At 42.8% G+C, this 23806-nt stretch overlaps 1 protein-coding gene across 3 annotated transcripts in view; it reads left to right on the top strand.

Annotated features, from left to right (window-relative positions):
* Positions 1 to 23806, top strand: part of DROSHA (drosha ribonuclease III) — a 103124-nt gene that overhangs the window by 48490 nt on the left and 30828 nt on the right. For all 3 annotated transcript variants that reach the window (XM_044426454.1, XM_044426453.1, XM_044426455.1), the window contains 4 exons: positions 138 to 198; positions 9636 to 9695; positions 15656 to 15755; positions 21369 to 21471. In XM_044426454.1, coding sequence (XP_044282389.1) covers positions 138 to 198; positions 9636 to 9695; positions 15656 to 15755; positions 21369 to 21471 — 324 coding nt within the window. The remainder of the gene's footprint in view (positions 1 to 137; positions 199 to 9635; positions 9696 to 15655; positions 15756 to 21368; positions 21472 to 23806) is intronic.

The following is a 23806-nucleotide window of genomic DNA, read 5'->3' as shown; positions in this document are numbered from 1 at the left end:
TATGCATTTGTGCCTTAAAAGAAAGTTTCTAAAGTGGGGCCCACCTTGTATCTGTGGGTGCGGGAAAGACAGGTGTGTGGGAAATGCAGAAAACCAGGAAACATGAAGAATGTCATGATGTCACTTTTGTTTTGCAGGCATAAACACTCTGATCAATATTATGTCACGCCTTGGGCAAGATGATCCTGCTCCTTCCAGGTATGTAAATGACTTGATTTCTTGCCTGTCGGGAGGGGAGTAAGTGGAAGGTGGCAGCGGTGGCAGTGCAGGTGTATTACACCTGCATGGATACTTTAGTCTAGATCAGTGGTGGGGAACCTATGGCACGCATGCCACAGTGGGCATGCAGAGTCCTCTCTGTCGGCACGCAAGCCAAGTCGTCCCAGAATCGCCGCAGCAGCCGAGCATCGGATAACAGCGCTTATAGGGGCCACGTGCATGCTCGGAAAGGAGCAGCACGCCAGGTGATGACGTCACAAGCCGTGACTCATCCGAGCTTTCACATGGCCAGTCAGTGTGCTACCAGGGATATATATATATATTCTTGGACTGGCTGTGGGTTGTTCTTTCTAAATTAAAAGAACCTCAGTTTTCAGGTTTTATTGCAGTGTTGGCACTTTGTGATAAATAAGTAGGTTTTGGGTTGCAGTTTGGGCACTCGGTCTCTAAAAGGTTCACCATCACTGGTCTAGGTAGTGGATGGAATTGCAATGGAACAGACTTCTATGTGAGTACTGGGAGAACATGACTTTCTGGTACAGAAGTAAATCTGGCTTCCTTGCAAATCATGGCTTGCAGATCAGCACCAGATCTCTGTTTCTTACCTTGAAAGTAGTTGACTGTATCCCCTGTAACAACCACCTCTCTCTCTCTCTCTCTCTCTCTCTCTCTCTCTCTCTCTCTCTCTCTTTCGTCTCCCACACACACACAGTTCTTTTACATTAAAATTGCACAATACATCTAATTTGCACTGATGTACAAGCCATCCTTTTTCTAGCAGCAAATATAGGCTTACTTGAAGCCCATATCTGACAAATACTTACCGAGTGAGATATCATTGTGTGGAATTAATGTGTCATTGTGAAAAAAGAAACCATTATGCTGTAAGGGCTCTGGAGTGCACCTGTCTAAATTTTCCAAAGGCTCTAAATATGGTGCAAGGAACAAGGGATATGAGATATTTGTTGCTGTTACATTGCATTTATATCCCACCTCTCCCCCTCGCCCTCCCCCCCCCCCATGAGGAAACCAAGGCAGCTTATACGTCTCCATTCTAGCCTCACAAGAATGGCCTTCTGAGGCAGGTTAGTCTGAGAGTGAGTGACTGGCCCAAAGTCACCCAGTGAGCTTCATGGCCGAGTGGGGACTCAAACCCGGATCTCCCAGATCCCACTCTAGCTTTTTCTTCAGCTTTCTGAAAGTGGGAGTGCTGCTTTATCCAGAGTCAAAGCACTGGTCCATATGTTCCCATTTGGTCTTTCCTGATTGAACTGGTAGCAGTTCTTCAAGATCTTGAGCAAAGCAGCTTTCCCACCTCGCTGGCCAAGTTCCTTTTCATTAGAGACTCAGATTGGAGCATCAAATCACTTTTGGAGCTGGTAGGATAAGTGGACAGATGTTGCCGCTTCGCTTGCATCACACCATCGCTCACATTCAGGTCTGGGCCTTGGAGGTTCTGTGCTGGTCTTGGGGTTTATCTCGAGACATTGTATAATTACTGCAAGCGTAATTCGCATTACAACTTTTGTTGTTGTTTTTACATAAAACAGAGCTGGGGCGGGGGAGCCAAAACCCTCCTCCCAGTGGAGAAGAACAATGTAGTCTAATCAATTATTCATTCTCCTGTTTTTAATTAATTTGGCTAGGAAAGCTGCACCTCTGAGCTTTGGGTTTGCTGTTATGCTTCTGCCTTTTGTAGGGTGAAATTTGTGCTTTCATGAGAAAAGTGGGATCCACAAGAAAATGCCGGTTCTGTTCAGGATTTCAGCTAGCCAGCCATGCCCTCTTCCAAGATATTCCATTCCTTTCTCCATCACATTTCCATTTTCTGCTCTGCCCCACTCCTCACCCCTGCTTGATTTGCAAGAAAATTGCTTCATTTGTTATGTGAAGAACAAGCGTGTTTTTTGTTAAGGCAAGAGATGGGCCAGAAAGCTGTTTTAAATTACATTAAACAACTTTTGAACAAGAATATTATTCATATATTACACTGAATTTACAGTATAACCCAGGGAACCCAGGGCAGCTTACACACCTCCATTTTAAATAAAATAAAATGGAGACACTTATAGTGCTAATTCCCCTTCATGGATCACTGCTTTGCCATGGCAAAGGGGCTTGTGTAGCTCAATGAAGCTATGAGCTATGCCATGCAGGGGCACCCAAGACAGAAAGATCATAGCAGAGAGCTTTGATAAAAGCTGATGCACTGGAGAAGGAAATGGCAACCCACTCCAGTATCTTTGCCATGAAAACCCCATGGACAGTACCAAAAGGCAAAAAGATATGACGCTGGAAGATGAGCCCCTCAGGTTGGAAGGTGTCCAATATGCTACTGGGGAAGAGCAGAGGGCTAGTACTAGTAGCGCCAGAAAGAATGAAGTGACTGGGTCAAAGCTGAAAGGACACTCAGTTGTGGATATATCTGGTGATGAAAGGAAAGTCTGATGCTGTAAAGAACTATACTCCATAGGAACCTGGAATGTAAGATCTATGAATCAAGGTAAGCTGGATGTGGTCAAAAATGAGATGACAAGATGGAACATTGACATCTTAGGAATCAGTGAACTAAAATGGACAGGAATGGGTGAATTTAATTCAGATGTCCATCTGAATTACTGCGGGCAAGAATCCCTCAGAAGAAATGGAGTAGCTTCCATAGTCAGTAAAAGAGTAGGAAAAGCAGTACTGGGATACAATCTCCAAACTGACAGAATGAGCTCAGTTCGAATCCAAGGCAAACCATTCAGCATCACAGTAGTCCAAGTCTGTGCCCCAACCACTGGTGCTGAAGAGGCTGAGGTTGACCGGTTCTGTGAAGGCCTACAACACCTTCTAGAATTAACACCAAAAAAGGATGTCCTTATCATCCTGGGGGATTGGAATGCTAAAGAAGGAAGCCCAAAGATAACCAGGATAACAGGCAAGTTTGGCCTTGGAGTACAAAATGAAGCAGGGCAAAGGTTGGCAGAATTTTGTCAAGAGAACTCACTGGTCATAGCAAACACTCTTTTCCAGCAACCCAAGAGACAACTCTACACATGGACATTGCCAGATAGTCAACACAGAAATCAGATTGACTATGTGCTCTGCGGCCAAAGATGGAGAAGCTCTATATAGTCAGTAAAAACTATACCAGGAGCTGACTGTGGCTCAGATCATGAGCTTCTTGTTGCAAAATTCAGGCTTAAATTGAAGAAAGTAGGGAAAAGTACTAGGCCACTCAGGTATGACTTAAATCATATTCCTGATGAATATACAGTAGAGGTGACAAATAGATTTAAGGAATTAGATCTGATAGACAGAGTGCCTGAAGAACTATGGACAGAGGTTCGCAACATTGTGCAAGAGGTTGCAGCTGAAACCATCCCAAAGAAAAAAAATGCAAGAAAGCAAAATGGCTGTCTGAGGAAGTTTTACAAATAGCTGAGGAAAGAAGGGAAGTGAAAGGCAAGGGAGAAAGAGAAAGATACACCCAACTGAATGTAGAATTCTGGTGAATAGCTTGAAGAGATAAGAATGCCTTCTTCAATGAACAGTGCAAAGAAATAGAAGAAACAATAGAATAGGGAGGACCAGAGATCTCTTCAAGAAAATTAGAGATATGAAGGGAACGTTTCATGCAAAGAATGAACAGGATAACCAAAATGGCAGGGACCTGACAGAGGCAGAAGAGATTAAGAAGAGGTGGCAAGATTGCACAGAAGAACTATACAAGAAAGAGCTTAACATCCCTGATAAGTACGATTTGGTGGTCACTGACCTCGAGCCAGACATCCTGGAATGTGAAGTCAAATGGGCCTTAGGAAGCTTGAGCAACAACAAAGCTAGTGGAGGCGACAGTATTCCAGCTGAGCTATAAAAAATCCTAACAGATGATGCAGTTAAAGTGCTACACTCAATATGCCAGCAAATTTGGAAAACTCGACAGTGGCTACAGGATTGGAAAAGGTCGGTTTACATTCTGATTTCGAAGAAGGGCAATAGCAAAGAATGTTCATTTCACATGCTAGCAAAATTATGCTCAAAATCATACAAGCTAGACTCCAGCAGCATGTGGACCAAGAACTACCAGAAGTACAGGCAGGATTTCGAAGAGGGAGAGGAACTAGAGATCAAATTGCCAACATACGCTGGATCATGGAGAAAGCTAGGGAGTTCCAGAAAAAAACATCTACTTCTGCTTCATTGACTATGCTAAAGACTTTGATTATGTGGATCACAACAAATTGTGGCAAGTTCTTAAAGAGATGGGAGTACCTGACCATCTTATTTGTCTCTTGAGAAACCTATATGTGGGTCAAGAAGCAACAGTGAGAAGTGGATATGGAACTATTGATTAGTTCAAAACTGGGAAATGAGTTTGGCAAGGCTGTATAATATCGCCTATTTAACTTGTATGCAGAGCACATCATGTGAAAGGCGGGGCTAGATGAATCACAAGTTGGAATTAAGATTGCAGAGAGAAATAACCTCAGATATGCAGATGATACCACTCTCATGGCAGAAAGTGAAGAGGAACTGCAGAGCCTCTTGATGCGGGTGAAGGAGGAGACCGCAAAAGCTGGCTTGAAACTCAACATTAAGAAAACTAAGATCATGGCATTCGGTTCTCTCACTTCCTGGCAAATAGATGGGGAAGAAATGGAGGTAGTGACAGATTTTATTTTCCTGTGAAAGTTGGACCATAAGGAAGGCTGAGTGCTGAAGAATTGAGGGCTTTGAATTGTGGTGCTGGAGAAGATTCCTGCGAGTCTCTTGGACCACAAAGAGATCAAACCAGTCAGTCTTGGAGGAGATCAACCCTGACTGCTCTTTAGAAGGCCAGATACTGAAATAAAATACTTTGGCAACCTAAAGAGAAGGAAGGACTCCCTGGAGAAGAGCCTAATTCTGGGAACAATTGATGGCAACAGAAGAAGGGAATGGCGGGGGATGAGGTGGTTAGATGGAGTCACTGAGGTGGTTGGTGTGAGCTTGGGTGGACTCTGGGGAATGGCGGAGGACAGGAAAGCCTGGAGGAATGTTGTCCATGGGGTCACAATGGGTTGGACGCAACTTTGCAACTAGCAACTACAACAAAATAGTGCTAATTACACAAAGTTAGAATATATCAATTGTAATAAATACATGTGAAATGTATGCACAAATGCATCATATATTTGTAAGAAAATTTTCTTCTGTGAGTGTGAATAGTCATGCTATATCTTTATTAAAGGTGAGCCAAGTACCCATGGGTACTATCCGTCTGAAAGGTGAAACTCTCATTAAGTCCTTGATCCATTGTGTTATTCAGGCTAGCCATATATCCTTCCAGTATCAGTCTTTGAGCTGGCATGGAAGGTCAATTTACACTGACCTTGCATTACGTTCAAAAGAAATGTATAAATAATTAAGAAGAGCATATACACCAAGTGTTCCAGAATGAGATGTATCCATTTTATAAGCTCTTCCCAGCAGGAGGCAACTATTGGGGATTGTCAATGGGTTAAGGAAGCATTTACTGCTTTACACCTGCAACAGCTAGCCCAATGTTGAAAATGCATTGCTGACTCCAATATACATGCAACACAACTTCTTTTTTCTTGAAGTGGATGCCAATGCAATAAGTTTTGTAATGCTGCTAGGTTTTTCTCTAGTTATCATTTTTGTGTTATGCTGTAATTATTTAAATTTTATATGGATTGCATGTTTTAAATTGTTTCAGATTCAGAGAGCTTTGGCTACTGGGCAGTATAAAAATAAATGAATAAATCTACTGCATGGGCTAGATAGGATTGCCTAATCCTACATCCCATTCCTGCTTAAGAGCCTCTGTGTTCTATTTATTCACAGTTAATTAGCATTTATATGCCAGGATCCCAGGTCAGTATAGCTGATTGGGCTTAGCATGTCCTAATATTAGAGGAGATGCTGACACTATAAAAACAGTAGGAGCAAACCTAGTTTTTGACAGATACTTCAGTTGCAAGTATTGCTCTTAAACCATAACTACATTTGTTTTTTATTTATTGTGGCAGGTAGAAAATGGCAGAAAATTACCATCAGCTCCCACAAATTTCTGTAAAGTTTATATAAAATCAGCTTGTCCGTCCATATCTACTGCCACATTGAAGGTTTTGTTTCCTATTTTTGAGCCTGGGTTTCCTCGTAATGCTAAATTAGTATGAGAAAATAGATTAAACTGTAACAGATGTGGTTCTTTGCTCCATGCCTGTCTTACCACTGTAACTGTAAGACTTGTCCTAACTGCTTTAATAAGTTGATAACTAGTGCAATCCCTTTGGGGCACAAAGATTCTAGGGTCTAGGCACAAAGATTCCAAAGCTGGCCAAGAATGAAATTTAATCTGTGTGGAAAAGACCAATATTTAGTAGTGAACAAATAGACTTGATGATGTAAAGCAAGAACTGGGAAGTCAAATACAACCTCCTGGGTTGAATGTTTCATTCTACCATAAGTGAGGCTTATGGTAGAAGAAAGCACTATAAACAATTATAAAACAAAACATTACATTTTTGCATGCATTGGCCAGGGATGAATAGAGGAATCCCATGCAAAGCATAAACAGTTTTGTGTATTTACCACACAAGCTTAATGCCTCTTCAGTGTGTTTACCCCATCAAAGATGTCCCTCTATCTATATATTGTGAAGTCTCAATCAGGTTTTTTTTTTTTTTCAAATTTAATGCAATTTTTGGAGGTATATCTCTGGGCAGGAGTATTCTCAAGAAGGCAGTGAGTTCAGGACAATATTTAAATTGTCAGTTAGCTAATACATTGTGGAGAATAGTATCTCCTACAGACATCAGTTTGAAGATTTTGACCAGTTAACCAAATATTTATTTATTTATTTATTTAATTTTCGATTTATATCCTGCCTTTTTCCTACAAAGGGCTCAAGGCAGCTTACATCATTCTCCTCCACCATCTTATCCCCACAACAACAACCCTGTGAGGTAGGTTGGGCTGAGAGTCTGTGACTGGCCCAAAGTCACCCAGTTGGCTCCATGGCTGAGTGGGGACTAGAACCCATATCATCTGAGTCCCAGTCCCATGCTCTTAGCCACTACACCACACTGGCACACAAATAACTAGACAAATAACCATAAATATTAATCAACTACATCAAAGTAGAAGCAGACACTCCAAGTTCAGAAATATACTGTAAGAGGTAGTCAGAATGGGGAATAATTCTAAATTCTGGACCCTTGTACACAAAAAACCAAAATAATAATGCTAATGGTGACATATAAAGCCCTAAACAGTTTAGGGCCCAGGTATCTGAAGGAGCGTTTCCTTCCATACACACCTGCCCATCCCCTAAGATCCTTGTTTGAGGTCCTTCTTTGAAGGAGACCAGGAGAGTGGCTACTCAAAGAAGGGTCTTTTCTGTGGTTGCACCCTGGCTGTGGAACCTCCAGAGAGGTGCGCCTGGTGCCGATGCTTTATTCATTTCAGCGCCAGGCCAACCCTTTTTTATTTTCCCTGTACTTTAAGGATTAAGTGCAGTTTTTAATATTGGTTTTATTAGATATTTATATTTGATTTTTGTGCTGCCTCCATACTGTACTGTATCACCCTCCTGAGACTTTTGCGTAAGGACGGGGTAGAAATGCCCCAAATAAATAAATAAATAGCCTGGAGTTCACAACACAAGTTTTTCCTGAAGTTTTTGAATTGAGTGGATCCCAGGATTTTCTTTAAAATAGATGGTTTAACTGTTCTAGGAATGATTTCCAGAAATGTCAGAGACATCATTTGTGAATGGGGAGGGTTCCCTCTTCCCATTTAACAGAGCACCTATAATACTAAACTGTTCACTAGTTTTACATACAGAATAGAAACAATTAATGGAGCTCTCTACTAAATACATGTAGCTAATGTGTTTTTTTTCCAAGACAAATGGTGTGGGAACTTAATTCAGCAACTTGGGAGAGCTATTGTATATTTATTATGAGTTATAAAAATTATTGTTTATCTTTGACATGAATATTGAGCACTATCTGGACTCCACACTTTTAAAAATGACTTACACACTGCTTCAGGAAAGCATGGATCCTGCAAGTGTCTGATGTTACATAGATTGCTAAATTTATTCTGTGCTGATCATCATGGGACAGGCCATGGACCTGTACAGAACCCTGAAGTCCCTGCCTTGAACAGTGGAGATCTATTTCAAGGCATCTCTGACTTCTGCAATGCAAGAAGATACTGCCCACCTTATTTCACGCATATTTTCCTAAGATCAGGGCTAGGAGCTTTAGTTTGCTTTTCATTTACCCAAGTCCACACATTTTGTCTGGATTAGGTAGATGGCCGCAATTTCCAGCAGCTGGCAGGTTCAGTTTTCAAGTGTTCGACTTTGCAAAGCACCCACTTGCGGCTCAGCTGAGGGGAATTTTGATACAGAGCACAGGGGAAGCATGGTTTTTTGCAGTGTGCCTTCCCCCTCTCACCAGGATGCCGCTGCTGCATTGCAGCATAATGCACACTGTGGTACCATTTCATTGAAGCCACTGTAGCAGAGTGTGTCAGAAGCTTTCCTTGCTGGTCTCCACTGGCAACCATCTTTATGGATCACAGCATGCCGCCCTGGCCTCAGAGCCTGTTTCACCTTATGCAATTTCCATTAGGCATCTGCTGATCTCTCTGTCTTTAGCTTAATTTTTCCTTCCAGGCCCCCAGACAAGCCTGCCTTTCTGCATTCTAGCAAGGTGCTTTCAGCAGCCATCCACATGTCTACATAGGAATGCAGGGAGAGGGGGTCTGCCAAGTCCTCCCTGTCATTTCTGTTAGTCTTTCTCACTCAGTATTGTCAGGACAAACTGAGGGGAGCTGTCTCAGCCTCTCCACACCTGGAAAGGACAGGGATTGAAGCTGGAGAATTTGGCATGCGAGATGCACCCTCTGTCACTAGATTCTGGCCTTTCTCCTTGCATGCCCACACAGAAGAGGAATGCAGAAAAAGAGCAGGCTTGCCATTGAAGATGCTGTACAAAGCTGACAATGTAAACTTCCTGCAGAATGCTGTCTTTTTTCTTACAGGGGCCAAACCCAGAGCCTGTGGGAGGCCTGGGAAGAAGCATTTCTTTTAAATCCTTTGTGCTAATGGAAGCATGTGGAAAAGCTGAGCGCTGCACGCCATTGCACGTCATTATCTTTTCCTTTGGTTAATAAGTTGACACCCAATTATGATCAGCCTTGTTACCTTTCAGGCTGCCTGTGGGTTTTGTGCGGCTCAGAAGAAACCCAAATATTCACAGTTGCACATCAGCTAATACAGCATTAAAGGAAAGAAGCGGCAGGACTCAAAGACTTTCTGCTTGTTGCCTAAAGGATCGACTGTTGGATGTTTTTCCTTTGCTACTTACTGTGTGCATAGGGATCACTCATGTCTTTGTCTTTGTTTGCAGAATTAACCATAATGAACGCCTGGAATTTTTGGGAGATGCTGTGGTTGAATTTTTAACTAGGTATGTATTGAGCTCACAACTAACACACACTTTGCTATAAATCATACTTCACTCATTTTTAAATCATTCCACTCCATTTAGGAATATTAGATGGTTAAAGGCATATTCTGGCAATTAATCCTGATTTTATTTGGTTGGTGCTTGGAAAGGGAGCACAAAAGATTGCCTCTTTGAAAAGCAGTGTGCACAAACTTTTATGCAACCCCTTTAGTGTGCCAAAGACAAATGTGGACATTTGTATTTCTTTCATTTTATGAATATCCCTGTAAGCAAGAACTTTCTCATTCTTGTTTTACTGATGGAAGATGGAGTTCCTTAGAGAATGACTTGCCTAAATATCAAATCGATCGATGTTGCTGCTGCTGCTGTTGTTCAAACAGGCAACACAATTCTTATATTTTCAAAGCCATTGAGGGAGCAGTCCTATGGCTCCTAGATAGCATGTGAAGGCCCATGTGATACTTTGATTCACAGATCGAAATGGGAACCAGCACTGTGATCTTGGAATTGGGAATCAACTTCAAGCCCCCTTTCCTTGAAGCTAGCTGTGTTGGCTGCTTTCTGGGGATGGTAGAACAACCTTGGAGATGGGATAAAGGGGAATTATGATTGGTGGCAAGAAAGAGATTGGATGTGAGTGACCCTACATCCTCTCAAGCATCCCTCTACCCCCTCTGAAATGCTTTCACTAAATTAGCAAACAAGCCCACCTAGTGAACTCAACAGGACAGGAGAATATGTTGCTCTGCCTCCACATCTTGATTGTGCCCTTCACGGGCGCTAAAGCATCAAGCATAATCAAATCTGTAACTCGGTGTGCTTGGGGCTAAGCTGACTGTTCTGCCCATCGTTTCATTTCCTGAATCAAGAATTATCCAGGAAGAACATTTACTCAGGAAGTGTTGCCAGGGTTGAATATCTTTGGAATTCTGGAAGTAGGTATTGTATCACAGCAAAATGGGAAAGTAGTTCTTCAAATAAATACAAGAAACCAGTTTGGACCTTGGAGATCCTATCTTCAAGTAAGCACAGCCTTCCAGTTACCTGCATGAGCTGTGATGAGCCTCAGACTTCTCACTTCTCACCTGCATGGGAGAAAAAAGATGAAGATCATAAGCTTCCATGTCTGGTTGCACATTCTAAACTAATCAATATTCTGCATGATGTCTGAACTGATTAGATTGATTGGATTGTACTTAATGAAAACAAACCATGATCCAATTCCTGGGATATTCAGTGACCATGCTTTAAATAGGCTAACTTTGGTTGGTTTAGAAATGAAGGTACGTGCTTCCTTCCCTTCCAGAGGGGAAGAGGTAAGCCTATGGGAGCCAGGCTGTGGGTGAACCAGTGCAAGATGGTTCTGTTCAGGTGCTGCTTTTGATTCACGGTGAGGAGCCGCTGGTAGGAAAGAATTCCCTGGCCCACGGCCTACTCTCACACTCACTGCAGAGGCTGAAGGGGATGGATCTCATTCAAACAGTGAATGAGATGGATGGATGGATGGATGGATGGATGGGATGGATCTCATTTTCCCAAAGTGCCTTTTTTATTGGATACAAGTGCAGTGAAACACCCAGAAAGTGACTTGCCGTGTGTTTGTGTCCAGTGCAGTGGTAGCCCGCTTCTCGGTCGTGGCAGCAGTGCTGCTGTGGGAGTGCGCTGCTGTCTTGCCTGCTGGAGGCCATGCCCAGGCGGGGGGCAGCCATTATGGGGAAGCCGCACAACTGTTCCTGCAAGCATCCCTCTCTTGCCACTTCCGTTGCTTTCCTCCAGGAATGCCTGCCATTGCAGACTATGCCACAGGACTCCCTCGTGTTGCAAGGCGCCCCCTTGCCACAAAGTGGACTCAGGGAAATAAATGTGCGATGCTCTCTCATCACTGGAGTGTCCGGGTCTGCCAAATGGCTAGGTTTGCACTATCGCTGCTTTTTAGATGCTCAGTCAAGCACAGCTGGCATCTGAGGGGGGGGGGGGGGGGGGAGGAGAATAAAGGAGCCACGGGGATTTCGTGCTTATTCCCTGCCATCCTGGCATTTTTAGACCCAAAGGGGCATGGCCTAGTGTTACTTGCTCAGGTCTCATACAGGAGAGTCATCTCAGGAGGTCTTGCGGTTCTGGAGTATTCCCAGTTTGGATTATTTTTCATCCGTTGAAGGATGTGCAGATTTGGGTTAATCAAATTCATGCATATTTCGGGGATTGGCAGACATCTTTTGTCCTATCATCCATTCATTGATGCAGTGCGGGGGGGGGGGGTCCTGTTTTTAAAAAGTACCTAAAACAACCACCACAATATATGTAATTTTCACCATGTAGCTTCCCAATGAATTATTTCAGCTCAGCATTCAAACAATGAAGAGCACGCACACACAAATGCTATACAGCAGAGCATGAAGAGTGATCAGAAACGTATACAAGTTTGTGTGTGCATGTGTGTGTTTTCAATAGCATTTACAGCACCTCATCCAGGATTTTTCACTACCTTTGCACACAGTTCTGGAAAGTCCAGCCTGCAGTCCAGCCCTGTCCTCAGGGCTCTGAAGGTGCTGCTGGTGAACTGCAGAATCCTAGCCCGGTGTGCCTTCCTGCGCAGCAGGAACCAGGCTGCTGAATTTCTTTCAGGTAGAGATGGTTTAGTCTAGTAGCAGCTGCTAAAAGGTTGGCGCATTGAAGTAGCATCTCCAAGTGGTGGGATCTGATTACTATAAAGCATTTATATCAAGCCTTTTTCCTTCTTGGAGGAACCCAGCTGAGAACTTTAGGAAAATCTGGCAGAGAATTCGTTAGACCGAACCCTCAGCATTAATTTTTGAACAGAAAAACATATGAGGGATATCCCACATGCTGTTCTGTTGCATCCGGTGGCAGGCAGGGCAGGATAACTTACAGTGGGTTTTTTACATGTGGGTTTGAGATGAGCGAACTCACATCCTTAAAAATGGAGCATGGCTCGGAGGATCCCTAAATGTCTATCAGTAAAAGATAGATCAGATCAATAATTTTAATAAGAACAGAAGAAATAACTATGCTGGGAATCTGACAGACAGGGTTCTTAAAAATCCCCCATGGTTTCATTATTTCTAGACATTTTACATCTCTAGTCTTCCTATAAAAGTCTTCTTATTGCATAGTTTTAAGAAACCATTTGGGGACAGTAAGGGTTGGGTAATAATATAAACACCTTGTCTTCAATTCTAAAAGCAAATATTTCATATCCAAAGATTTTCAGTTTATTTTGGAAACCAAAGTGGGCCTGAGGTGGGGGGAACTGAAAAATCCCCTGCCTTTTCCACCATGTTTCTAGATTTTTCTGGCTCTTCACATCTCTAAGTATGTATGAGAGTCTGAGAGTCATGTTATTATCATTGTAGTCGTCATTATTTTATCATTCATTCTTGTGTGGAATCTAAGGCAGCTTAGAGAGCTCCATTTTTACCTTCACAACAACAATCCTGTTTTGTGTTATTTCTGCAATATGTTCTGCAATAATAGATTTTGCCACAGAAAAGAGGAAAAAGGGGGGGAGGGGGGTTCCTTTGAGCAACACCCGGGTGACCTTGAAGAAGCTAGTTCTTTCCCCTAAGTATCTACCTCAGTTGGTTCAAACTCTGCTATGTCTGTGCTGAGTTCACTAATTAGTCAATTATTGCTATTATTTGGCTTCCTCTGTATAATGCTTTACTGGTTATTTCAAGGAAACCGGATTTTTGGTTGCTTTGCTGTGGCCTGCAAAGCTGCATGCCAACAAATAATCTTGACGTCTCCTGCCATGCAGAGGCCCTAAAGTGTAATACTTCAAGATGAAAAGCTCATGTCCGCATCCCGTCAGGCTTAATTTAAAGTTGCTCATAACTGCTCTGGAGAATGGCGAAAGAATGGCCAAATGCTTCAAAGTGTATACGCAGCAAATAAAAGGGATACATCATTTTAGAAAGTGTCATCTTCTTGTCATGGAACTCCTTCATCTTTTTCGCCAATATTCTCCAATGAGATGCGTGTTTAGAAGTAAGCTTTGAAAATGTTCTCTCCTTCCCAAGTATGGGGTTATTAGTCATTAATCCTGACTTCACAAAGGGGCACTTGGCGTCCTGCCTTCCTTTTGGTAGTGTGTAGCCACATTCCCATAGTCACAATTTAAAATAAATCACTAAAATATTCTCCGTTAATAGAAGATCACTCCAATTTTTTCTCTGTAGGCTTGTCTAAAAAGTATTGAAAAATGACAAAAAATAATGTCAAATTGACTTCTTATAGTCCAGCCAAAACAGCAGTCATTTTCTTGATGAGTGTCATTTGTGACAGGATGCAATATCAAATAAACGAAAAATGCAGGGTGGGAAATTTGAAAGCTGTTTCCAGATTTCAGTTGTGTCCACTTGTAATGGGCAAAGTAGTCGGTTATATAAAGGAGAAGCTCTAAATTGGTTAAGATGTTGGAGATAAAGAAAGGAAAAATAGCATCAGTGCCTTCCAATAACTACTTCTTATTTGTTTTGTTCACATTAAAATATATGTAGGCTTTCATCCCCTGAAATAACAGGTGCTGAAGGACAGCAGATTTATTTTAATGCTCTAAAACAAGCTTGTTCAGTATTTATATTTACAGTAAACCTCCACTGTACATTTTTCCATGCAATCTTCTGAGGCTTGAAAATTGGCACCCTGAAAGTATAACTTTTCCTGATGTAATTTGGATGAATTGCATTGACTTCACATTGACAGTTCTGGCACTCTAATGGCTCGATTTGTGAGTGCAAATTTAGTCTGAAAGGAGTTTGACTAAGGCTGCAGCGTGTTCATGGGCTGCCTGTTACAGAGAAAGACACTGCTGTTCTTGATGTTCTCTGGTTCAGGGCTAGGGAACGTGTAGCTCTTGAGATGTTGTTGGACTGCAGGTCCCTATGTCCCTTTCCTTTGTCTGTGCTGGCCAGGGCTGATGGGAATTGCAGCCCAAGAACGTCAGAAGGGCCACACATTTCCCAACTATGCTGTAGTTGAACTGAATTATGACATGTCCTAGGCACATGGTAGGCATGTCATGAGTGGAACTGGCTGGAGCTGGGGGTCAGACTAGATAGCCTGGGAGGTCCCTTCTGACTCACTCTGTTTCTATGTACATTTAGAAAAAAGCCCTACAACTCCCAGCTTTTCTCAATGAGCCATAAAGGAGATTTTTCCCCTTCTAAATGTACATAGCATTGCAACCTTAGATTATTAACATGCAAAGAGGCTAAACAAACACACCCAAGCTGAAGTTTTCCAGGGTGATGAGCATGCTTCAATTAATGAACCAATGTAATGTTTTTTCCTTCATATTTGTCTTGCTGTCCTTATTCTGTTAAGAAGCTCCTTATTTAGTTCCACAACATCTCAGAGACATACGAGTAGTATTGCTGAAACACCTGTCTGAGTTCATGGGTGGCACTGAGGGATGCAAATGGAGCACATCGTGAAGCCTCTTAGAACTTCCTGAATAATACTGCTGTCGTCCTTTGTCTCAGCGACAAGTTATATTGTCAGGTCGCATTCATTTCACATTTTTAGACTGCAGAATAAGCAGAGTATTCAAAGAAACCTTTTCAAAGGAGAAGCTTCTCTGGATCGTTTCTAAGTCCATAAACTGCCACAGTGATATGGTGTCCACCTCCCCGTGGCGTCTTCCATGCTGGTTCAGCAACACTTGCCTAAGAATACACATAGGCAGAACCACAGATGCCTGCATTTCTTCCCATGCAAACGTCACCCCTGGGAGAGGGTGGGGGGCAGCATTCAGAAGCACAGGGATCATAATCATTGGCCTCAGTGGTCCATCTCACATGGCTGTGACATCCAGACTTTACCAGAGTTGTGTGGGAAACCCAGTGGATCCTTATAGTTGGTGGAAGCCCCTATCAAATGTTATTGGGATTTGAGGACATTTTGATCTATCTTTGATTTCTCCTTTCTTTTATTTCCAGTGTTCATTTGTACTACCTATTTCCCAGCTTAGAGGAAGGCGGGCTAGCAACCTACCGCACTGCCATCGTTCAGAACCAGCATCTTGCCATGCTGGCCAAGGTATGACCAATTATTTTTCTCATGTCTCAACTTGGATTAGCAGTGACACTTGGATGCATCGCACATTGATTAAAATCCTCAACTGCGTTGTTGCTGTAGCCACACTGCAAGCACTTAATATCTAGCAGAGCTTCTGCGTTTGCTCTTTTTAGAGCAGCACCCAGGTGGATACCCCTCAAGCTCAAGAGAGGCCTTGCAGCTGCCCCAAGGGGGTCTCTGAATGGTGATTTTAGATTACTGTAGTGTTAGGAATTTACGGAAGGTCCTTAGCAGGAGGCATCTCCCAGGAAGTTCAGCCTCACAATGCCTGTTAAGCTTTCTCTTTTGTGCACCATTCATGTTACCTATAGCCATTTCCCCCAACTTAATGAAGAAGAATGGATCACTTCCATTACAATGCGCATGTGAAGTAGTACTGATAACAGTGATGAATGTGAACAGGAGCTGAGAAGGAGATGGTAAAGGTAGGGAGAGCCCCCAGAACGTTTTGTTTAATATCCATCTATTTTATATTATGAGAGCTCAGAAATATTATTATTATTATTATTATTATTATTATTATTATTATTATAACATTTCTATGCCGCCCCTTGCCGAAACCTCGGGGCGGCTTACAACATGATAAAATGCATTGAAATACAATAGTACATAATAAATTATACTAAATAAATAGTACATAAAAAATCATATCATCCGTTGGTCTTCAGTTGGTAGCCTGTGTTCTGTGACTCCATGCCTCCAGCACACATGGCATTTGGTTCAGAATTTTTTTTAAGAAAAATTGAGAAGCACGAAAGAGAGGCAGAGAGAATCTCCCTTCCTCAATCTGGTGTCCACCAGATTGTGGACAAGGCCCATAGTCTCTGAGCTCTGGGAATTTGCATCTGAAACATCTGCAGGACACCAGACTGGGGAGGACTGGAGGGGGAAAGGGCATGTAGAGAAAAACACGAAGTGATTTGAGAATGAAGGTGGCAGCCTGTTAAAAGGTTGAAGACTACTTGTAGTCTGCTTTTATCACCAATTCATTACAGTAAATAATGTTGTCAAAGACCCTTGTAAAACACTGTAATAACAGAATGTTGGAATGCTGGACCTATTCTAAGTAGATCAAAGTGAGAAGGTCAGAGCTGTCATAATGGGTTTCCATAACAGCACAACTGCCCTATTGGTGACAATGACTAATATTTTAGACTCCAGAAGAAGCTTACAGAAGTTCCCTATTCCATTAATAAAACCGAAGAACAGCTTTTGTAATTGCTACACAACTCTAGGGTGGGTGGGAATCCATCTAAAATAGGATTGCTTCTTAAACAAAATCTATGCCATGAGCTAACCATTTTCTTTCTATGCATTTCTGTGTAACTTTATGCACTGCTGTTTGCCTTCTGCTCGGGCAGCAATATTCCAGTCAACAGTCTTCCTGGTGCCCTTTCCCAGCTCCCTCCCTCCATGTAGGAAGAGTTTCACCTTCTCAGTGATGGTGTCTATCCCCCAGAGAAGCAGGCAGCACTGATGGAGCAATTTCCTCCAGCTTGCAGCACCCCTCGCCAGGGCAGATGTGAGGCACAAGGAGAGGAGAGGATTAGGAATCCCACTGCATGAATGGAAATCCACATGCGTCCTCATGTTGCCCTGACCTTCCAGGTCCTGGTGCATGTGTGATCTTCTGGATTTGTCCAGAGATCTGTCACAAACCTGGCAACTCTGACCAAGGTCCAAGGAGCAGCACATGTACATGGGCTTTTTCTACAATGCTACTCTCCACCTAGAAATCCAGTTCTAAAGGAATGGGGCCCTACCTTGAGATACTTGCTGTAGTACAAGTAATTGCACTCAAAAACGATCAGGAGCCCTCTTCTGTGCATATGTGGGCACACTTATCATCCTGGCCTCTATCTGTAACCCATGCTTTTGTATCTTTAAACTGCTTCTGAGCACAACCATAAAGCAAAGCCTGCCTTGTATTTAAACTACTGAAAGATTTACTGGCATCCAGGATGCTACTAAAAACATAGAAGTGACTTGCTTACTGCCCAAAGGGCTTGCGATTGATCTTTCAATTTGCTTTCCTTTAACCAGTGCCACTTATGCTCCCAAAGATGCATCATTCATCGATTCTCCCTTATACTTCTTGGGGTCCTTGAAGTCCCTTTCCTTCCATTTTAATCACCCCATGACACCGTCTGCCCACCCATCGCTGTTTTTCATCCTGAACGAAGCCCAGCAAACACATTGAGGCTGTTATTCTTGCAAGCCATTAATATAAAGCAGGGAGGTTTGCATTTTCTCCCATCTGCTCATCTGTATTTTTTTCTTCCTCTTCAGATTTATTCCCCTCCAATTCAGCTACAAAAAGCTCTCAAGGCAGTAGCATTTCATATTCTCCCAAATTTAGGGTTTGCTCTTGAAATCCAGGCTGGCATTCTTCAGTGAATCACTCACGCAAGTGCAGAGAGTTGCAGGTTTCTCTTCTCAACTTACCTCTTATTGCAGTTGGAACCTTTCTTTCTGGATTTTTAAAGACACTTGGATGGTATCTTTCTAGCTCTCTTGCACTACTTTCCCATTCTCAATCCAAGTTGATTATTCCTCAGGATAGGCATGGACCGAATTTAAGCACTATCATGTACTTTGTGGGAGAAGCCATATCTTTGCAGCCTGACCCTACCGTGTTCCAGAAGGATAGGAAAGAGGAACTGAGATAGGCTTGCAAGCCATTAGTACATGCAGCCAGATGATGGTGGCATTGGAAAATCACCACATCACCGTGCTCCTCCGAACTCAAGGCCAAAGCACTGACTATGTTAAAGACATACAGTGTATTGCCTGTATACAAGGGGGTTCACACAACCCCCTTGATTTTTCCACATTTTGTTGTTCTAGAACCAGGCAATCCTGAAGAGGGATAGTGCTCCTTTTCAAAAGTAGGAAGGGGCGATAATAAGATGTTAACCCCAAAACTGACACTTAGGAAGCTTAAATTCAACCCGATACTGCTTCTTGGAGGTAGTTTCTCTCTGTCTATAACTGGGACTGTATGGGTGATTTTCTGTACCCTGCACTGTCCATAGGCTTTCAGCAAATGCCTCAGTGCTGTTTTTCAAATCAAAATTGGGCTTTTTTAGGACATAGATCTGTCCTGTTTTGGTTCTTCACTCTTACCCATTAAAGATACTCCCAGGGAATGAAGGAGGAAATGAATGAGAGCTTGGTTCATAGGAACCTGCCCCGGTACAGAAGGAACTCTTCTGATGTACACAGGTCTTCCTGCCTTCCTTTTGCCTTTCAAACGCTGAAGTGACTTTCTGCCAAGTAAGATTAATGTATAAAAGGGGAAATCTAATAAAGCTGGAGTACATTTCTGCCCCAGAATTAGCATGCATTGCATAATGTCTCTGATTTAAGACTTAGAGATTCTGGAGCAGTCTGTACTTGGAAGCAAAGGAAACACTAGATGGAGCTGTGGGGTAATGCCAACTTTTCTCTCTTGATCTTGGAGGTATTTGCTGTATTAGCTACAGGGAAATAAAATCATTAGGACCTATTCTGAGAAGCAGTAGGGTGTTTCGGTTTGCCTAGTTCCCTATTTTTCTTATGCTTCTGTTTGCATGTCTGTCTGCCTGTCTGCTGTACTTCTTCAGCTAAGCAATAGCATATAAGATGATGGCCTTCTTTAGCTAAATTCACTTCCAACTTCTTCGTAACCAGCAATCCACTCCTTTTCTTCCTCTAAGCCATAAAGTAATTCTGGCTTCATGTAAAAAATCAGGGACAAGCCTTGGTGAACCCTTGCCCCTCTTTTCCTGTGGTTTCACATTATCTGTGTGCCCATGCAAGCTGCTGCTAGCCTTGACCAGATTTTGGCATCACTAAGGTGGGCAAAGAGCTGCAACTTCAAGTCAGAGCTGCAGTCACTGGTTTACAAGAAAGCCATGGTGCAGGAGGGGAGTGGGAACAGGTGTGAGACTCTCCCTTGAGCCTGTCGGGAGGCCTTCAGAGGAACAAGCTGCTCAGTTGGAGAGGCTTTACCATTTGCATCGTCTTGTCCTCAAGCAGCAAGACCCACCCTGAGGGTAGAGCCAGAAGCTTTACTGAGAAGGAGGGACTGCCAGGAAGCTTCCAGTTTGGATTCTGCTCTTTATGTGAGCAGAGGCTTCTCTTCTTCAGCTTTGGTAGAAGACTACTTAGAGGTCAGACTGCTCTGTTATCTGTGGAATCCCAAGAGAAGAGCTGCATTTTCAAAGGATTGTCCTGAGGTTTGAAACCAGAGGGCAGGAAGGAAGGAGGGAAGGACAGAAGGGACCAGACGCCTAACACAGAACAATAGCTGGCGCTGGAAACCAAGGGGGGGGGTCACTGTTGTTCACAGTTGGCAAAACGTGTATCCAGCATTGTATCTGCGCAGGGCCCCAGAGTACGGTTTACTTTTACAATCCTTTTTCTTAGGCTGGGTCTTCTCTTTCTTTTCACTGACCCAGGTCTAAATTGCAGCGGTGAATTGTTCTATAAATAGCCAAAATAGTTGTTTAAAAGATGAACATTGGGCTGAACTTGAGAACAGTTGAGTGCACATTCTTTTCCGTGTCAGATCATTTATTCAGTGGATCCAAACTCTGTGCACTTGCATGTGTTGCTCTCCTTTGCCTTAAATATGTCTTTGCACTGAAATAGCAGACATAGATCTAACTCTTCTCAAGTTAAATGTGATGCAGACCTACTTAAAATGGGCTTTAAGAGCAAAGCTGTTAACATTAACTTGGGAATAGATCCTCTTCCTCATGTTCTTTCTGAGAAGTGGGGAAATTTTGATTTAAACATCTAACAGTAGCGCTTTTGAAAGCCCTTTGCAGACTTTCAGCCTGTACACAGTTCGGGGAATGAACTTCCCATCAGCAAGCCCTGGACCTGCCTATGTGCTGCATATCGATACTCAAATAAATGTGTGTAGTCCCACTGTGCACAATCCTTACCAGTCACAAGTGTAAGGGCAAAAGATCATGTAGCTGAGACCTGCACACACTCAGGTGTGTACACATGAACACTGATGTGTATGCAGTGTCTGAAGTGTGGATATCAGGAAGGTCTGAGAGCAGAGTTAGCACAGTAGGGGTGGTGTTTGGATGGAACAATGCAATTCTGGTTTCCCCATCCACAGAACATAGACCTGTCTTCATAGGATTAATACACGAAAACCAAGACGGCTCCTTTAAAACATGCTTCTGTCATATTTCAGCTCATTTTTGTGTCCCTTTGTGAAGATGTTTTAAAGGACCAAGCCTAGTGTCTGTTTCTGAGAATAACAGTTTTGGAATATGAGTCCTCTGGGCTTAATGCAACATTTCCATCGACTGTGGTTCAGCATCCACTACATTCATCAAAATGTTGTGCAGATTATAATAATTATGTGCAAGTAAATAGGTCAATTAGCTGTGGCTGCTTGGCTCATGATATGTTGATAGTGTGACCTTGAGTGCTGAGCAGGCTGCCAAGAGCTGCCCGAATATGTGCATATCCCTGGCCATTTTTGTTCCTGTGTTTCTCCAGAGTAAATACATGATCTGCAGTTGTGGGTCTTTTCCACGGCACAAAAACTATCTTGGTCTTTTTTAGAAGCTGGAACTGGATCGATTTATGCTTTATGCTCATGGGCCTGATCTGTGCCGTGAATCAGATTTGCGCCATGCAATGGCCAACTGCTTTGAAGCGCTAATAGGTAAGATATCTTTCCTTTGGCTTCTTTGTTGTTATGTTGAATTTTGGCGGCATCATGTCACCATATGCAGTTTCTTCTAGTGAAATTTGCTGCCATAAAGTGTGATAGACACTCGGCAAATTCACAGAGGATAAGGCAGTTGCTTGTGGCAGTGAAATGGAACCTCCGTGTTCAGAGGTAGAACAATGAGGAATGAGCACGGGTGTTTCTCCTTCACTCCTCCCCACATAGTATGGGATGAGTTCCTTTCTTGTTTTCTAGGTTTGTTAACTGACATTAAGCCAGTTTCCCGGTTTGGTTATAATTGGGAACTCTGGATTAATAAGATCGTGGTTTATAAAGCCGCTGCACTCCTCCAGCTTTGGAGCTTCATTTCCAGTTGGCTTTAAGCCAGAGTTCCCATCACATCCAAACTGGCAAGCTCTGGCTAAATGCCAATTTAAAAAAAAAGGATAATAAGAAACCATAATTTATGAAGTCAGGAAAGATAATACAATCCAGAACAGAATGTTGAAATGCTCACCTTTGGTCTGATCCAGCAAAGCAGTTCTTCAGTTCTAAAGCTAGGAATTACCCCAGACTTTGGTTGTATGACCAAGTTTTTCAGCTTTGTTATTCTGAGCAATAGTAACAGTATTCCTAAAGTACTTTCAAAGCAGCATACCGTACAGTGCATGAAATTGCAGAGGCCTTGTCCACAGTCTCAATTACAGAAAATTAGTGAATAAATTAGGACACAATAAGATTTAGGGAATGGAAGCAAATCAACTAATGGGTAAAGGTCAGAGAATAAGCTACCTAAAAATGAAAAAAATGAAGACCATCTAATATCAGGCTGTGTGCTATTCTAAACAAGAGGGGAAAAGATGCAATAGACTAATAAAATATAGGATTTGGGGTTTGACAAAGAGAGGATTTACACATGAAAAACCATGTTGTTTTTTACCATTGTTTGTCTGTCTTGAAGTCTGAAACCTGAATGGTGTTTTAGCATTGTAGGTATGGTCTTTAGAAACCACAAGAAGAAACAGTCATTTGTTCTATGGTTTCTCTATACCAGGTTGTGTCATTTGGACCTAGTAGTCTGAAGGCCAGAACCAGAGAGGTGCTTGGCAAAAGCAGCCTTGCCCAGCATCCAGATTTGTACTTGCAGCTGCCGGTTTGCGTAGTTACTAGAGGTGACCCAGCTCTGCCTGGCTCCTACTCTGAATGTCTTTGGGACAGAAGCAAGAGATCACCAGTCAGCTCACTCAGCAGCACTCAGCTTAGTTCCTGCTGCCCCCTGCATGTGCACCTGTGAGAGGTGAGAATCGGCTGGGTGGCACTGCTGGGTTGAGGGGAGTGCCACTCAGCTGATTCCTCCACTGACCCCCACAGACGTGTCTCGAAGAAGCCCTTCCCCAGTCACCCCCACCACGAGCCTCAGAGTAAAGAACGGTATGATCATGGTAACCACAAAGGGTTCCATGTTGAGATGTGTGAACCCAGCCGAGGAGTAAAGGACCACAAGACCATAGAGAAGAAGGAACACACAGGTACAATCTCATATGCCCTTGTCTGGGTATAAGCACAACCAGGGACAGTGGAGCTTTCTTCTGAGCAGACATGTGTACTCTTGCCCTGTAAAGCAGGCAAGGGGAGCTTCTGACCTCCTAGTTTCTGACTGGACATGCTGAGGCTTCGTAGCTGGGATGTCAGTGCAAAGTGCTGCTAAGGGAATTGGCCCTGCCTTCTTCTGAGCAGACATCTAGAGGCTTGAGTGTCTGCTCTAAATAGGCTCAACATTGTTAAGAATCACATTAGCCCAGGCCATAATGGAATCCACCCCTCAAGATCTTTCCCGGATTGGAAGTTGGGCTGTTCCCTGGACAAAGTTCCCTGTTCTTGTCCTAGGAGTATTAAAAATAAGGCTAGAAACAAAAGTGGTTCTGTTCTGTGCGTGGAAGAGTTAAACCAAAATCTGAAGGTACAAACTAATAAAAAGAGGTAAGAAGTGAAATACACTATTGGATGAGAGACTAAGCATTGGAATCAAGGTAGATATTAGAGTGAGATGTTATAACAACTGGGAATGAAAAGGACAAGAAAAGAAAGGGCCGGGATTCAATATTGCACAGAGAAAAGGAAATGAGCCCAATGGACAACAAATGACAGACAAGCAGAGTTCAAAGGAAAATATAATTCTGTGATATTCAGGGGGAGAAAACTATAAGATGAAACTGACAAATGGGGAAGAAAAGAAAGAAATGAACCCCTATCATACCCCCCACACTAATTGGCTGATGAAGGTGGGAAAAAGAAACGGAACCAGATGAAAGAGCAGCAGGAGTAACAG

This window comes from Varanus komodoensis, unplaced genomic scaffold (genome assembly GCF_004798865.1).
Source record: "Varanus komodoensis strain SLA01 unplaced genomic scaffold, ASM479886v1 scaffold17, whole genome shotgun sequence".
NCBI lineage: Eukaryota > Metazoa > Chordata > Lepidosauria > Squamata > Varanidae > Varanus > Varanus komodoensis.
This window is presented reverse-complemented; position numbering and strand designations above follow the sequence as displayed.